The sequence below is a fragment of the Dermochelys coriacea genome, chromosome 4 (assembly GCF_009764565.3).
Source record: "Dermochelys coriacea isolate rDerCor1 chromosome 4, rDerCor1.pri.v4, whole genome shotgun sequence".
NCBI lineage: Eukaryota > Metazoa > Chordata > Testudines > Dermochelyidae > Dermochelys > Dermochelys coriacea.
In genome coordinates this window covers 108,493,100-108,510,022 of record NC_050071.1, presented here as the reverse complement: position 1 = coordinate 108,510,022, position 16,923 = coordinate 108,493,100, and the positions used below count along the sequence as shown (strand labels likewise).

At 39.1% G+C, this 16,923-nt stretch overlaps 1 protein-coding gene across 3 annotated transcripts in view; it reads left to right on the top strand.

Annotated features, from left to right (window-relative positions):
- STIM2 (stromal interaction molecule 2) overlaps positions 1-16,923 on the top strand; it is a 138,978-nt gene that overhangs the window by 26,853 nt on the left and 95,202 nt on the right. The window contains exon 2 of one of the 3 annotated variants that reach the window (XM_043514044.1): positions 14,372-14,503. The exons of the other annotated variants lie outside the window; for them this stretch is intronic. Coding sequence (XP_043369979.1) covers positions 14,372-14,503 — 132 coding nt within the window. The remainder of the gene's footprint in view (positions 1-14,371; positions 14,504-16,923) is intronic. 3 annotated transcript variants of the gene reach the window in all.

Sequence of the window (16,923 nt, the reverse complement as noted above, 5' to 3'; positions counted from 1 at the left end):
GCTACAGAATGTTACAGAAGAATGAACCAACTCCAATATCAGGCAAATCCATCGGTCACTTCAGAGCATTGAAGTAGCATAGTTTGAACAAAGTAATCTTTGAGATGTACACTTTCCATTTGTATAACATTGGTTTGGAGCTCTACAAAGCATCCATCACAGGCATGTGTCATCATCTTCTGAAATTGCATTTTCAGAAAGGGAAGGGGGTTCAAATCTCCTTGTGCTATTGGGGCTCATCAAAACAGAATAGTCAGCTTCTGGAACAGAAAGATCATATGGCTCTTTTGTAAGGCTATGATCTGCAAATCTTCCTATGCCTTTTGGAGATGCGGAAACTGAAATCTTCAATAGATGGTTCTTTCAGCAGAAAATTGTTACATGCTGTAACTCCTTAGTAAAGCCTACTTTTGTGGGTGCAAGTACACTTTCTTTCTTGTAGTCTCTCTATGGACCATGTTGCTCTTTAAATCCCATTGTGAACTTGTCCTTTCCTAAGAACATAGGAACTGCTATGCCATCTAGTCTGTCAGTTCAGGATATTAGTGTCTGTTCCAAGACCATTTGGCAATATGAAAATTCAGTAGTGATGCTCCATGAACAGAACTGAGGTCCAATACTGCTCTGGATGCTGTAACTATTGCAAATTGCTTGTCTTTGCTGCAGACTTAACTCAGGCTCAGTCTTTATGTGCTCTGTGTTCATGCTTCATAGAGATAGGGCAGACCGTGAGGTAGCTGTTAAAATGTATTGCAGTGAAGATGTGCAACTGCAGACGGTCACTTGCCCCCTTGTGCAGAAGCAGGCTATCAGTCTGCCTCTGCTCAGCTTCCTGCTTGCAGTTTGCAGTTTCTCCATTTTCACACACAGCTCAGTGTTGCTGAGGCTTAGAACCCAACTGAAAATGGATTATGCTGTGAGGCAGTTAAAGACGACTGCATAATATGTGATTTCTACCCAAGAGTAGCAAAAGCCCAAGATACGTTTGTGGCAGCTGCCTATAATAGAGGACCCTTTTCAGCGAATGGCCATGGATATTGTGGGAGACTTCAGTCAAGGGACCCTGACTCACAGCCCACACAGAGGTGGGGCAGAAAAGAATCTGTGCTTGGGGAAAGAACATAGGGATACCCCAGAGAGGGGAGATGATTTCCTCATATACACACAGCCCATGGTTAGAGACAGATTTGTAGGGAAGGCATACCAGAAAATGAATGTTGTGGGTGTACACAGTTTCCTTCCACAATCCCCAGAATGGGCAGATGAGTTGTTTCATGACACCATGTGAATCAAAGCACAGACAGGCACAGTGAGTTGTGGCACTCTGAGTCTTGGGATATGTGCCTGGATAGCTTGTCACGGTCAGATACAGCACTGTTGTGGATGCGTGGCACGACAGCATACAGCAGAGATTTTGTGGGTGAAGCTTCTGCAGGTTAACTTGCCTTCTTATTTAGTGTGCAGTGCAGACAGCAAAAGTTAGTTGTTGGGTGTGGAATATAGTGATACTTTCATTAGAGGCTTAAAAAGTTGCATGAGAACATTTGGTGCAAGGTTTTCCTCAGGTGGAGCCCTGCAAAGTTGCTGAAGATGTATCCGAGGCTGCTTGGAGAAGTCTGTGTCTGTATGATGTGGTATTTTCTTTCCTCTGGACATTAGCTCAGTTGCACAATATATTTTATGCATCTCTATTGATTTAACAAAGCAATTCCTATGCTTAATGCTCCTTATTCTTTATTTGCCTCCTCTCAAATCAGAGCTGTAGTTTTCTGTGTTCAGGCTGGGAGAGGAACCTGAACCCCTCCTCCCTCCCCCCCATTCCCCCCCCCCCCCGTAAGTTGATCCTTTCTGTTTTGGTGGCAATTCTAGAGCCATAAGTATGGCTTGTCAGTTTGCTCTTAGGCAGCAGTAACCTAAGTACTTTTCTGATGATGTATACATTATGTTTCTGCTAACCTAGATTATGATGATAGGGCACAAACAAGGAACTAAATGAAATGGAGGAAATAAAAGCATGGGCTGTGGTTTTGAGCTGAGTTATGGGAGGGAAACGCAGAGAAGAGGGAGGAATGTTTGTCACAGGAAAAGAATAAATACAAAGAAGGGTCTAGTTATGTGCTATGCTTCCAGGAAGTGCACAGCAGAAGGTGCAGCTCAATGGGAGAGGGAAATCAAAGGTGACGGTACACCATCTTTACATCCTCAGTATTCTATGCTGTGACCAGAATGGCCCCCAATGTAAATTAGAATGGCTTAGGGCTGCTATAAAATATACTTAGCCTGTCTGAACTGCAGTGCACCCTGGGATTCATAAAGCACATGGTACGGTGGGCTTACTGCCTTTTGGTGTCTGTGTGCTTGGGTGTGCGTGGGTGACAGTATAGACGCATTTATGACTACTCTAGGTTGTGCTGGTGTTGTAGAATTTCTCTCGGCCCCAGGCCCTTTATATCTCCTATACACTGCTGCACTCACATATAGAAGCTGAAGAGGAGGGACAGGATCTATCCTGAAATGTTTAATTTTCAAGTACATTGTAGATTATTTAAAACAAGGTTTCCTGCTTTTTGATTTTAATTGTCATTAAAATAGCTGATTTTAATCACTTGGACTTAAATCAGTCAAAGTCAGTTTTAATCATGTTATTTTCCAAAGGGAAGGTTGATTTCCATTGGTTGGTAACTATTAAAACATGTTGATTTGCAACTAAATATAGATTTTTACACTAACTAGGAGGATATATGGGGGGGTGCATGCGCGCACACTCTTATTCAAGAAATTATACAGTTTACCTTATTTATTCACTCAATTTATACATATTTTTATTATGTTAAATGGTGAATGATGCATTTCTTATTTACTAGATAATTTTTTTTTACTTGTGATTTGTATCAAGCTCTTTGTGGATGGAAATTCAAATTAAATTAAAAACACACAAACAAGCATTTTACAGTTTTTTATTAAATAAAACTACCATAAATGTGTTGGATCCATAAGAAAAAAGTTTATCCAAATATTTTGCATTTAAAACTGATTTATTAAACAAAGGAAGTATCTGTATGCTCCAGGTCATCATATCTGTCAAGTTTTTAGAACTTGTATTCCATCCTCTAACATCCAGTTTTGATTCATAAGTTGGAGAAGGAAAACAAGCTTTACTGCTTTTTCAATTCCCAAGTGGTTTCTTAACTTTGAATGAACTAGACATTGAACGGAACTAACTGAATAAACTGAAATGAAGAAGATATTCTCTCCCCGCCTGCAGAAGAGGCTACTGCTATCAATAGCTGGTTTAGCACTTCAGTAAACCCTTGTTCCAGGTGCTTTAGCCAATGACTTCCACAAATTCAGTGGCTTGTCTTTAAAAGTTGGCAGCAGATCTGCACTGATTTATATTATTTACTTTCTTTAATACTTAATCTATTACAATGATTTCAATTATATTAAGTTTAGGCCTTACCATTGGTTGTCAATTTCTAAATTTGTTTTAAATAAGTTTATTTAAAAAAAACAAACCTGTATTTTATTAAATAAAATCTGGTTTTACTTTTTCAAAAATCTTTGGTTTTTATCCATCCTGTATGTAAGTATTAAAAGCAATAGAACATAAAATGAATAATTGTTTACGTTTTTCACTTTAGTAATGGTGCATAACTAGGTAACATCAAACATTAATTAGTGGGGGCGGAGGGAATCAAATTTGAAATATATTATTTTGTTTCAGCATCAGCAGAAAGTCACTAGCTCTGAATACCATTCCATCAGAGATTCTAAAGGCAGACTTGAAGAACACAGTAGACATTTTGATAGGCTGTTCGTTGAATGGCAGTCATTGCTTTATATGAATTTTAGTTTTATAAAAAGCCTTTGATACAGTCAATGGGACATTTTTATGGAAGTTGCTATGCTACTGTGGAATCCCTCAAATTTTTGAACATATTCAAAGCATCTATGAAAATAGGACATGCCAAGCAATACCTATCTGTTCATTCCCTCTGAAGCTCCTGGCCACTGTCAGAAGACAGGTTACTGGGCTAGGTGGATCATTAGTCTGACTCAGTATTGCTGTTCTTAGCAGCTGACTAAGCTATTTAAGGTTACTATGGATATTAGACAAGGGTGTCTTATTTCACCCATTATCTTTTTACTGTAGTGGATTGGGTAATGAGAGAGACTACAGAACAACCAAGGGGCGTACAAGGACTTTTACCCAGAAGTTAGAGGACCTTGACTTTGCAGATGACATCAACTTGTTATCCCATAGCCATGGAGATATGCCAAAACAAATGCTCTCAAGGCATATGCACAATTAGTAGGATTGAAAATCAACACTGAGGAAACTAAAACCATGAGAATCAAACACAACAAGAAATACCAATAACACTTTGTGGAACTGATACAAAAGAGGTCTACTATTTCACATATCTTGGCAATGTAACTACAACAGGTAGAAAAGACATTAAAGCTAGAATAGCGAAAGCCAGATGTGCTTTTGTAACTATCTAAAGCCGATCTGGAGAAACAGAAATCTTGCCCTCCAAGATTCTAAACTAAACTTTGAATATTAAACACCATTGTAAGACCAACTTCACTGTATGGTGCTAAAATTGTAGACTTAAGTCCTTACTATCTAAACTCCAAGTTTTCATTAATAGCTGTCTTAATATCAAATGACCCATTTTTTTTTAAAAAAAAAGAATCAGACTAAACTCTGGAGCAGGATAAAATGAACTGATAGGACAGGAAATTATAGAATGAAAATAGAACATATATGGAGGAAAGATCTAAATAACATAGTGTAGACAGGTGTTGGGTTGGAACCCTGAGGGCAGGAGATGATGAGGTAGACCAAGGAAAATATGGAAACACAACAGAAACAGAATTGAAAGCCTTCAAAGTGACATGGGAAGAAGCTAAGGTTGTGGCGGGGTCTGGCAAAGCTGGAAGGCATTGGTGAAGGATCTGTGTTGTGCATAGAATAGAGAGGCATAAGAGAATTTTTTTTTCCAGCTGCTTAGACAGAGCACTTCAAAAGGAAAATAAAACACAGCTTTCAGAGTAGCAGCCATGTTAGTCTGTATTCGCAAAAAGAAAAGGAGTACTTGTGGCACTTTAGAAACTAACACATTTATATGAGCATAAGCTTTCATGAGCTACAGCTCGCTTCATCGGATGCATGCAGTGGAAAATACAGTGGGGAGATTTTATATACAGAGAACATGAAATAATGGGTGTTGCCATACACACTGTAACAAGAGTGATCAGGTAAGGTGAGCTATTATCAGCAGGAAGGTGCGGGGGGGAGAACAACCTTTTGTAGTGATAATCAAGGTGGGCAATTTTCTGTCTGAGGAATGGGGGGGGGAAGGGAGGAATAAACATGGGGAAATAGTTTTACTTTTGTGTAATGACACACCCACTCCGTCTTTATTCAAGCCTAAGTTAATTGTGTCCAGTTTGCAAATTAATTCCAATTCAGCAGTCTCTCGTTGGAGTCTGTTTTTGAAGTTTTTTGTTGAATTGCCACTTTTAGGTCTGTAATCAAGTGACCGAAGAGAATGAAATGTTCTCCAACTGGTTTTTGAATGTTATGATTCTTGACATCTGATTTGTGTCCATTTATTCTTTTACCTAGAGACTGTCCAGTGTGGCCAATGTACATGACACAGGGGCATTGCTGGTACATGATGGCATATATCACATTGGTAGATGTGCAGGTGGACAAGCCTCTTATAGTGTAGCTGATGTGATTAGGCCCTATGATGATGTCCCCAGAATAGATATGTGGACACGAGAGACTGCTGAATTGGAATTAATTTACAAACTGGACACCATTAAATTATGCTTGAATAAAGACTGGAAGTGGATGTGTCATTACACAAAGTAAAACTATTTTCCCACGTTTATTCCACCCACCTACCCACCCGCTGCTGGTAATAGCTCCTCACACGTTCTTATCAACTGCTGGAAATTGCCCACCTTGATTATCACTACAAAAGGTTCTCTTCCCCCCCCTCCCCCCGCTGGTAATAGCTCATCTTAAGTGATCACTCTCCTTACAGTGTGTATGATAACACCCATTGTTTCATGTTCTCTGTATATATAAATCATCTTCCCACTGTATTTTCCACTGAATGCATCTGATGAAGCGAGCTGTAGCTCACAAAAGCTTATGCTCAAATAAATTTGTTAGTCTCTAAGGTGCCACAAGTACTCCCTTTCTTTTTGCAGATACAGACTAACACGGCTGCTACTCTGAAACCTAGGAAAATAGTATGCATTCTAGAGTGTTAATAACACAATCTTGATTTACAGTGAGTGGTGGTCTATTTTAAGATAAATGTATTTTTAACATTTGAGTTGTAAAAACATATTATTTAACAATCCTTGTGACCACAAATTAGAGGAAAGAGTCTTATCTATTTTAAATTTTATTAGATATTTAAGTTGAGATGGTGAGTGAAGATGAGTGAATACAAATGTAATGTATGCTTGAAAAATTCAACTAGAAAGTATCGTCTATAGAAAAGATAGATTTGATACATCAGTAGATGATGTGTAATGGATTGAATTAACCGGAAGAATACAGGCACATGAACGAAAAGGTTTTAAGCAAGGTGTTCTCAAAAGTGAGGTTTGTGCTTTTGAAAAGGGCAGAGTTCTGTAGGCATCTTTGTATTCCTATACCTGAATTAAGCTCATCACTGGAACAGATACAGACACTTAAACAGAGAAGAATAAGGGAAGAGGAAGAAGGAATAGTGAAAAAGATGACAAATTAACATTTTCAAAATATTTTATATTTCAATTAAATGTTTATAGAAGTAGTAGTGTATATAGTGCATGCTTTGGGATGATAAAAAAAAGGAGCGTTTGTCTAAAATAATGGACAACATGGTAACTTTCTTTTCTGTGTATAGAATATAACTTTGGTTTCATGCTGAATGGTCTCTGTAAATTGAGTTTTTAATGGTGGCTGTGTCTGTACTGTTTGTGCAAGCCCATTCTTCTGAATTTGTGAGAGAAGGTGACTTCCTATCTCTGATTCATTCTCTTGTCTGGGTGGGGGTGGTTTAGCACTATCAGAGCTGACTTTTATCTCTAGATCTTTGCTCTTCAAAAGTATCTACTTTTTTTTTCTGCGCTGCATCAGTTAGGTAAGTAACTTTTGGAAAAATTCTGTGTGGGTTAACTTTCTCTATACTTATTACAACATAGACTGGACACACAAACATTGCTCAGGCCACATTTATCAGCCACTGTAATTATGAAAACAAAACTAGAGCATGAGTCCCTACATCACCGGTAGAACTGGGTGAAATATTTTTTTGAAAAGAGTAAAGTTGACAAAAAATGCATTTTTCCAGTGCATGAAAACTATTTGTGTATTTGAATTAAATTTGGGAAATTATTTTGGCTGAAAAAATCTTAGTTTTTTAGGAATGTCAAAGTGGTTTGTTTCAACATTTTCAAAACAGTTTGATACTGCAGACTAGCATGTTCATTGAGTAAGATTTCCCGCTTTTATAAGCTTCATTGTTTGTCTGAGTAGGCAAAGAGGTCTGATGGAATGTATAGTCCACAATATACAGCATAGATGGAAACTGTGCTAATTCTGAGAACCCTGGCATGGTCTGTTAGTGCTGTCATTCCTTCAGAAAACAGCTAGCAATTAGTGCTCCTAATAAACTCACTAAAGAGAGTAGCTCCACGTGGGGAAATCTGTGTCCCCAGTGTTATCTCAGAGGGGTTTCAAGCAACAGCATTGCCAGGAATTCTAGGGCTACAGCCACTTGGCCATGACTGTTCTCTTTTCAGTTCCTCGTGCATTATTGCTCTGTCTGTCATCTGCCTCAGCACCAACAGGTCTAGGATTTCTGTTTCCACCTCCTAGCTTCCTCCCTGCTCTTACCCAATGTGTCCCCCACTCCCCTACACACACAAAGTCCCAAACTCTCTGGCACATGTTCTCTACCTCTGGCTAACTCAAGTGCAGCACAAACCCTGTTTCATTGCTGCCTCTTTGGTGTGGCAATGGTTGATCAGGCAGCCAATATGGAGTTGAATGTATGACATCCAAATGGGTTCCTTTCTGTATGGGTGCAGATGTCAAACTCTGCTTGCACACATCTTAGCTAGGAGTGCACCAGTCTGAAAATAACTTGTGTGGGCCTTTCAACCCTATTTGCTTACCCCTGTCCTTAGAATAAGCCTAAGCAGTCCCTCTGAAAGTGGTGCACCTAATTCACCTGATTATAGCATGACTTGCACATTTACCAAATGGGTGAAAAACACATGAGCCACCAGATACACCTACAGCCACATCTACTAAAGCCAAACAACCTGCAATTTAAAGGTGCTAAAACACTTCTGCTCTGTATGTAACTTTCTGATACCCATGATCATGACAAAACCACCCTCATTCTCAGATGCTTGATTATTTATGATTAGTGTGGTAGCACCCAGCGATGCCAGTCAAGACAGGACATATCCAGGGAGTCTGGTTAATAGGTAAACTGTACCAGATATACTTAACAAGTAGTCACGCATTTAAACATGTATTATATTTACCAAAGGTAAACTTCTTAAATAAAAGGTGAAAAGCTTTCCCCTTTATGTTCCGGTTAATGACAGTGACATGGTTATTTTATACCTAAACTGCTGTAGAGGGAGATTTCAGTCTGGCCTTAAAAGGTCACCAATTCCCAGAGAGAGACCCATTGACATTCTCCAAATACAATTTGTGTATTAAGTCTGGTTATATTGTATGTAATCCTGACTGTCCCAGCAATTCTCTCCTAGATCCTTCCCTCTGAATCTATGTTCAATTTCTCAAGTTCCCAAGGAGTATTCTCTCTGGAGGGAGAATTCATGATGATGATTGAAGTTTAGTTTCACCTGTAGACCTCTTCTCCCTTTACAGTCATTCCTCTCCCTTTACATTTCCCTGTCAATTTAAATGTTGCCAGGCTGCTGCAGGTAGGCCTCTTAAATGGGTAGATTTGCATGTGTCCACTTGTTGATATATGCCAATAATTAAAGCTAAGATTTTGTCATGGTTATTTTTAGTAAATGAAAAGTCACAGAAGCCTGTGACAAGTCAGTGACTATTAGTAAAAATAACTGTGATAAAATGGGGAGGTGGGGAGCAGCACACGCTGCTGCTGCCTACGGCGGCTAGGAGCTGCAGGGCCCCTCATGGAGGTTTGGAGCTCCAGGGCTGCCCAAGGTGGCTGAAGCAGAAAAAGTCATGGAGGTCTCTGAAAGTCACAGATTCTGTGACTTCCATGACATCATTGTAGCTTACCAATAGTTTATAAGCTAACATGCTCAGTGTAGAAGTAGCTGCACCTCACTGTATCTAAAATGTCTGAATCTTAGGTGTTTTAAATTAGAAAGCGTGCAAACATCTAGCACTTTTGGCCAGCTAAGAATTGTATCTCCATGACTGGGGTGTGTGTTTGTGTGCATATTTCCCAAGCTACATGGTCACTGACTTTGCACTTGTACTTTGGGGGGGGGGGGGGGGATTAGGTGTCCTGGTTTTGTGTGTACGCATACATTTCTGTCAGAAGCACACATCTGCTTCTGAAAATGTGATCCCTAAATGTAAACTCTAAAGAGTTGACTTCATTATTTACCCTTTTCCTTTTGGAATATTTCAGGTTGGCTTGCAAGTGGGCAGTCTTTCAGAAAAGTGAGCAGGATTGAACTCTGCAGTTTCATTTGTATATCTACTTCCCTTCACATTAGGCTGAAAATAGTTGTCCATTTAGGGAAAACTTAAACTGACAAGGACACTTGGTTGTTACGTGGTTATCATAAAAAGTGGTCTGGAATGATTTGTGCACAAAATCTACAGGAAATGATTGAATGTGGCCAGGAGTTGGGTTTTTCAAGGCGTATAGTATTTCTCACGTGTTGCTGTATTCTGTAGTCTGTATTCATGTTCTTTAGCTTCTTTGACCTTCATCGGGAAAGATGTAGCAAAATGAAGTATAGAAAATGCTGCCTCTCTGAAGCATTGTCTTGATGTAGAAATAAGGTACTACATTTTAATTGTTAATTTAGAATTTGGATTTTCTTTGCAGATATTTTCAGTGTCCTATCGGTGCAGAACTGAATTTGATATTTAGAATGTGACTGTTGTTGATGTAGAGAAGTTAATTATAGGTAGGCAACAAATATAATCTCTTCTGCCAAATTATTATCTCTTTGACGTTCTGTACTAAGACACATCTGCTCAGATTTGTTAAGTTTTAGGAGTTTTGCAGATTAGTCTACTGTGCCTTTAAGATGTGGGTGCAGTATTCCCTAGCATTAAGAATAGGGTTCTGTCACAGAGGTCACTGATTCTGTGACTTTCTGGGGCAGGGCTGAAGCAGTGGACAGGGCTGGGGCAGCAGCTGTCAGCCCCAACCACCAGCGCAGTGGCCGGCCCCGGGACTGCCAGAGTCTCCCGCCAGAGCAGCACTCTTAGACCACCGTCTGCCCCCTTAGGTATTTTTAGTAAAAGTCAGGGCAGGTTGTGGGCTTCCGTGAATTCTTTTTTGTTGCCCTTTTACTAAGAATACCTGTGACAGAATTTTAACCTTATCTGTGATTGGGTTTCATCAGCTTGTTCTTCTGTTAACGTAGTCATCTACAAATAGATGATGAATTATTTTCGGGGGGGTCAGTCGATCAGTTCATGTGATCTTGAATGAAAAAAGAAGGGAATTTAAAGACTCCAGTGTCTGAAGTTTGTTTATTAAAACTGCAGTCAGAAAATAATTATTGCATTAACCGCTCCCCTCCCCCCCAGAAAAACCAAAACAAAGAACCCTTTTATACTGTACAGGGATTAGACCGCAAATAACACTGTATGTTACGGCTAACTTCTGTTTTAAAATTGGTAAAAGATTAGATTAAAAAAAAACCTTAGTCCTTTCGTAGATAACTTTTTGGTGTAAATTTATGAAATATGCCACATTATTTAAATGTCAATTTCCTGTTTGAGATTGATTTCATTAAATATGGTTACTTCAGAAGAGTTTTAATAGCTTTACTGTGCTTACTATGTAAGCTATTTCTGGCAGGTACAAGTAGGATTTTAACTAACAGTGTTTATTGAAAGTCTAGGCTTTAATAGATTAATACTCAGGCGCACAGTTTGTACAGTTTCATAGAGCAGCTGATGGTGTATAGAAAAAGTTGGCAAAACATTCTATTTAGAAACAATTCTGTTTACACATTGTATCCATCATTTCCTTGTCACTTGCTACTCAAGTATTTACACATAAATGGGCTGTCTCCAAACTACTCAGGTCTCCTTAGCCACCCCCTCCCCCCCCATCAAAAGACTGGATTTTCTTGGATTACAAGTGGGCATTCTTTCAAGGAGGTGAATGGGGTTGAGCTCTGCAGTTCCTTTCATTTTACTTCACTTTGTGTAGCCTTTGAATGGATACAAATTCTAAAAACCTTATTACCTGATGTGAATAAGTGATCTTAAGTTTTCCATTTCAGACTCCCAGGAATTTTAAAGTTCAGATCTTTTTTAGAAAGTAAAAATTTTAAGATAGAAACTAGTCCTTTTATTAAACTCCAAACCTAAGTGGTGCATCCGTGTAGAAAGGAAATAATTAAAATTGAATGGGACATTCCTAATGAATGCTCATCTAACACATTAGTAAATTTTATATCCGTTATAGAAAAATAACTTTCTTTTGAAAATCCACCTAGAATTTCTCCAACTAAGTTAGGTAAACCGTGTCCTCTTTAACCATCCTGGATACAGCAAGGATTTATTGCAGAAGAGACACTACATCTTTTAACAGACTCTCTCTCTCTCTCTCTCATTTGGATTTGAATTTATTTTTAAGGTTCTTGTGGCACATTGCTCTAAAACGCCCAGAAAATTTCAGATTGCTTGCTTGCTTTCTCTCCTGCTCTTCCTCTTCCCCCTCCCGCCCCAATTCCCTGGTAGTTACAGTATTTGCTTTGCGTGAGAGCTGCAAATGTTATCTTGTATTTTTATCAAGATTAAATTGTACTCAGCAGTAACTTCAAGTATATAACCCTTTCTAAAATGTCCTCTTCCTTTTACTTACCGGACCAGAAAACTTTTTCAAAATCAAAACAAACTATACTGTCTGGATGCAAGAAAGAGGAAAGAAATCTTCAGAAAATCTTAAAAGCTCTTTGATGCTGGTGTGAAAGGAAGGGTCAAACTCTTCTCAAATTTACCATCCTAGATGGGCCTTACTGCCTCTCAAAAACATACATTACCAGTGGCATTTAAGCTCACTCAAGCAAAGCTGTTGCTTCTGTGTGGTAAAGGCACCTCACTGCTAGGAATATGTACAGACGTGGTTTGGGTATCTGTTTATTCCTTTGTCATTTACTGTGGGCTAGGCATATCCATGATGACTGCAGTCTTGGCTACTAAATATCTGCATAGAAGTATGTGTAAAATTTCATTATCTCTTAATTCTCCAATAAAGACTGCAGAATGAACAGCAACGTTGTTTCAGTGTTGTGTGGGGGTATATTTGTGCGTGCGTATGCGTGTGTTGCAAACCCCCCCCCCCCCCCCCCCCCAAAAAAAAAACCCCAACAACAATGAAGCCAGTCCACTCACTATATGAAGGTTACTTATGTTTACAATCCTTGATCAGCTCCTCTTCCTGGATCTTGACCAGGCTTCTGTTCTAGACCCAAACCTTGGCTTCCATATGCCCTTCATTTGCTGGGGCTAGACATTGTTTAAGCTCTGGCTCTAGTTGCAGACTCCATGTTTGACTCTTCTCTTGGCATTAGGAACCTAATAATGCAACTGTTTAGTCCCTGAAACTAGTGCCAGCTCTCCAAGCCAACCCAGTAGCAGTTGCACACTTGTTCCATCAAAGCTCTGGACCCTTTGTTTACAGTTTAACTCTTGGGTCACTGTGTGACAGTGTAAGGAAGCAATGCATTTGTTGCAAAGCAATGTCTAAATATAGACAAGCACAGGAGATGTACAGATCTAAGGAAAAACAAGAGCCTGCATACAGACCCCTGCCTCAGTTTTCTCACCATAGCAAGAGCTGTTTGGGATTTATTCAGTATTTCTTCAGGGGATCTAGGATTCCTCCACCCCTTCTGCTGCTCAGCCTTTTCTGTGTCTGGTCCTGATCCGTTCCCCTCTCTGAAAGTGGCTGGGGTGCAAATCTCTCTGTTATAAGATTCCCGTTACTCTCTCTCTCCCTCCCCTGGGTCAGATGATGCTCCTCAGCAACTTCAGGTCCCTTGTCGGATAATGCATTGCTTGGTAACAAACTCACTAAGGCTGTGTCTACACTGCCACTTTCAGCGCTAAAACTTTAGTCATTCAGCGGTGTGAAACGCCCCCCTCCCCCCCCCCCGCGAGTGACAAGTTTTAGTGCTGAAAAGCACCAGCACAGACAGCCCTTTATCGTTGGGAGCCACACTTCCCCCAGTAAAGCTATCACCCTTTGTTCGGGGCGGGTTATTTTTTATTGCCGGGAGAGCTCTCCCCCCAGTGATAAAGCATGTCTACACTGCCCACGTCATGGCGCTGCTGTGGCTAACATTTATTTGAGCATAAGCTTTTGTGAGCTACAGCTCACTTCATCCGATGCATTCTTGTGACTGAAGTTACAAGAATATACCCAAAGGAGATGATGTAGAGGAATGATTTTGTATATATTGAAATATTTTGCTTTAAAAGATGCAATGGGAACAGATTATTTTCAAAGAAACTGGCATAAAAACAGAGATGGAGAAAAATTAGGAATTTATACAATATTTACTCTTTAGTACTATTTACTATTCAGTTTATTTTAAAAGTGGTAAAGAGAAAATCAAAATTATTTATTGGAACCCTGAATACTTAATGCTATATGGTGCAGGCTGATTGTTTGATACCATAATGAGTGGGTTGTGAAAAGGGAGGAGAAAAGAACAGTCAGTAAATGGTAGACATCCCATCACTTACAGCACAGACACTGGGCTGGGATTATCTAGAGATCAGAAATGCTGCCATACTAGGCAGATAAATTAATTTACAACAGAGGTATTTGTTAAACATTACACTGCACATCTTTGATTTGGTGTGATGATAGAATTTACACTATCTGAAGGAGAACCACATAAGTTGTAAGCAAAAATTCACAAAACAGGTTGAATTGTGTAAGATTCTGTTTATATTGATGATGTATTCATGTTAAAATGAAAGTGCCAGTCTGTAACTGTAAATTCATTTATTGTGGCAGAAGTGAGACTGAAAACAGGAAGGAAACCTTTTCTCCTTTCTATTTTAATGGAAAAGAAGAGACTGTAGACTTGGGTTAGTGTATGGTTATAATCATATACTATGTTTTCTTCTTAGCCCTGGCCTCACTGAGTGCACAGGGTGTAGGATCTGCAATGAATGAGGCAGCTGTTGAATATTTGGATCTCTCACAGCATTATGTCATGACACATCCCCTCCTCTCTATCCTTGAGGGCTTAAATAAGTTTGGTAAGTTTTGGTTTTAAATGGAGGCTTTAATTCCACATCTGCAAGTATGACCTCTGTTCTGCTCCCGGTGTATCCTTGCCTCACACTGAGTGAAGAAAGGGTCCTGCAGGAACTTTGCCTTATTTTAATGTGATATTTCCTAGTTAAAAAAAAAAAACCTAAAAACAGACCAATTACCATCCTTTGGAACTGTGTTACACAACTAGCTGCCCTAGCTGTCACTTGGAATATGGCAGAATTTCCTCTTTTATGCAGTCATATGCAATTAACCAATAAAAAGCTCTTAATTTCCCCCCTCAAATCAAACTCCCTATTGATAAATAAAAATCAGTGCGTGCGCGTGCCAAGTCCATTTTTTTTTAAAAAAAAAACACCTCAGTTCTGTTAATCAAAACGCTTTCATTGAGACAGACTTTTCCCTTAAATTTTGATTTAGACAGGGCTCTGTGTACTCTACAGTAAGCTGGACCTAACTTTTTGACAATACCAATTTCTAGTGTCAACTAGAAATTATACAGCATCTGACGGTAAACTTAAAATTGAGTTTGACGTCAAATTGAATATGAAAATGAATAATGCAATCAGTATTCCTTGCGTTAATATAACATCCAAATAATTCAGTTTTAGTCTTCCTCTCCAATGTTAACCATGCTGCAGAATTTTGTACTGAAAACATGTAATTGCACTGAAGATTTATGCAGGCTAACTTGGAGGTTTGCACAGCTGGTATGGATAATGTAGTAATTTCAGTTTTTAGGTGGTTAAAGCGTTCGCCCAACATGGAGGGAATAAATCTGCTCTTCCTCTCCCTTTTTTGGACAGGGCTACAGGTGACTTGAAATCTTTGGAGTTTTTGTTGACCCTGGTCACCCAACCCAGCAACTCTTTACTGCCAGTTGCCTTTCTATCCCCAATATCTATCGTTGCATATAGTGTATAAAATATTGCTTCTGAACATTTAGTTATAACTGGCTGTTGCTGCAGTGTGTTTAGTCCATAAAATAAATCTGCATTTTTAGTGGCCCCACAGTTATTGTTGATTGAGCAAACTATGGAGGTTTCATCTTGTAGTGATGTGAAGCTAGCTGAAATACTTTATTGCTGTGCTAAAATCATATGGTTCTACAGTGAAACAGTTCAGATTTTTATAATCAGCACAAAAATGGTACTCTTTTCATTACCAAGCACGGATTAATAGGCACTGTAATGAAATCTTGTACTAACACTGAATAATTTTCAAAATCTACATTTAACTGAAATATTGTTATATTTAATTAAAGTTAAACTACAGCTGACACAAAGTACATCTGATACATTTAATTAACTGCCAATTCAGAATGGGTACTGCCATAAAGTTTAGTAAAGTCATATAAAATTCAGTGTTCAGTGAAATACTTGTTAGCTTTCTTAAAAATGAGCGCATATCAATAAAATAAACTATGATATGTTTGGTGTCTTGGAACTGTCACAGCTCACAGCTTATAGCAGCAATTGATAGGATGTCATGCTGTGGAGTTGATGTAAGCGCAGTTAGCTCTGAAAGCTATCAAGTTTTAAAATTGTGTACCAAGTAGCTAAACGCTAGAAGCCAGCTTTATCAGGAATCGCAATTAGAGTATTGTGTGGACTTAACAGATCTTAGTTTGACAAATCAGATGTCAAGAATTATAACATTCAAAAACCAGTTGGAGAATACTTCAGTCTCTCTGGTCACTCGATTACAGACCTGAGAGTGGCTATCCTTCAACAAAAAAACTTCAAAAACAGACTCCAGCGAGAGACTGCTGAATTGGAATTAATTTGCAAACTGGACACAATTAACTTAGGCTTGAATAGAGACTGGGAGTGGATGAGTCATTACACAAAGTAAAACTACTTCCCCATGTTATTTCTCCCTCCCCCCCTCACCCCCCCACTGTTCCTCAGACGTTCTTGTTAACTGCTGGAAATGGCCCACCTTGCTTGTCACCATGAAAGGTTTTCCTCCTTCCCCTCCCCCCTGCTGCTGGTGATGGCTCATCTTAAGTGATCACTCTCCTTACAGTGTGTATGATAAAACCCATTGTTTCATGTTCTCTGTGTGTGTATATAAATCTCCCTACTGTATTTTCCACCGAATGCATCCGATGAAGTGAGCTGTAGCTCACAAAAGCTTATGCTCAAATAAATTTGTTAGTCTCTAAGGTGCCACAAGTACTCCTTTTCTTCATGTCCTCTTTGTTGATATTACAGAGATGGAGGGAGAGTTTAATACATGGAACTATGAAATAGGGCAGTTATGAGAAGGTGTGTGCTTGGTAAAAGATAAATGAGCATATGACATCACTTTGTAATGATGTGGACATTTAGACAACACCAGAAAACATTTTTAAAGCCATGGCACCACATGTAACAGTAAGACAGTAAAACAAGAAAAATCA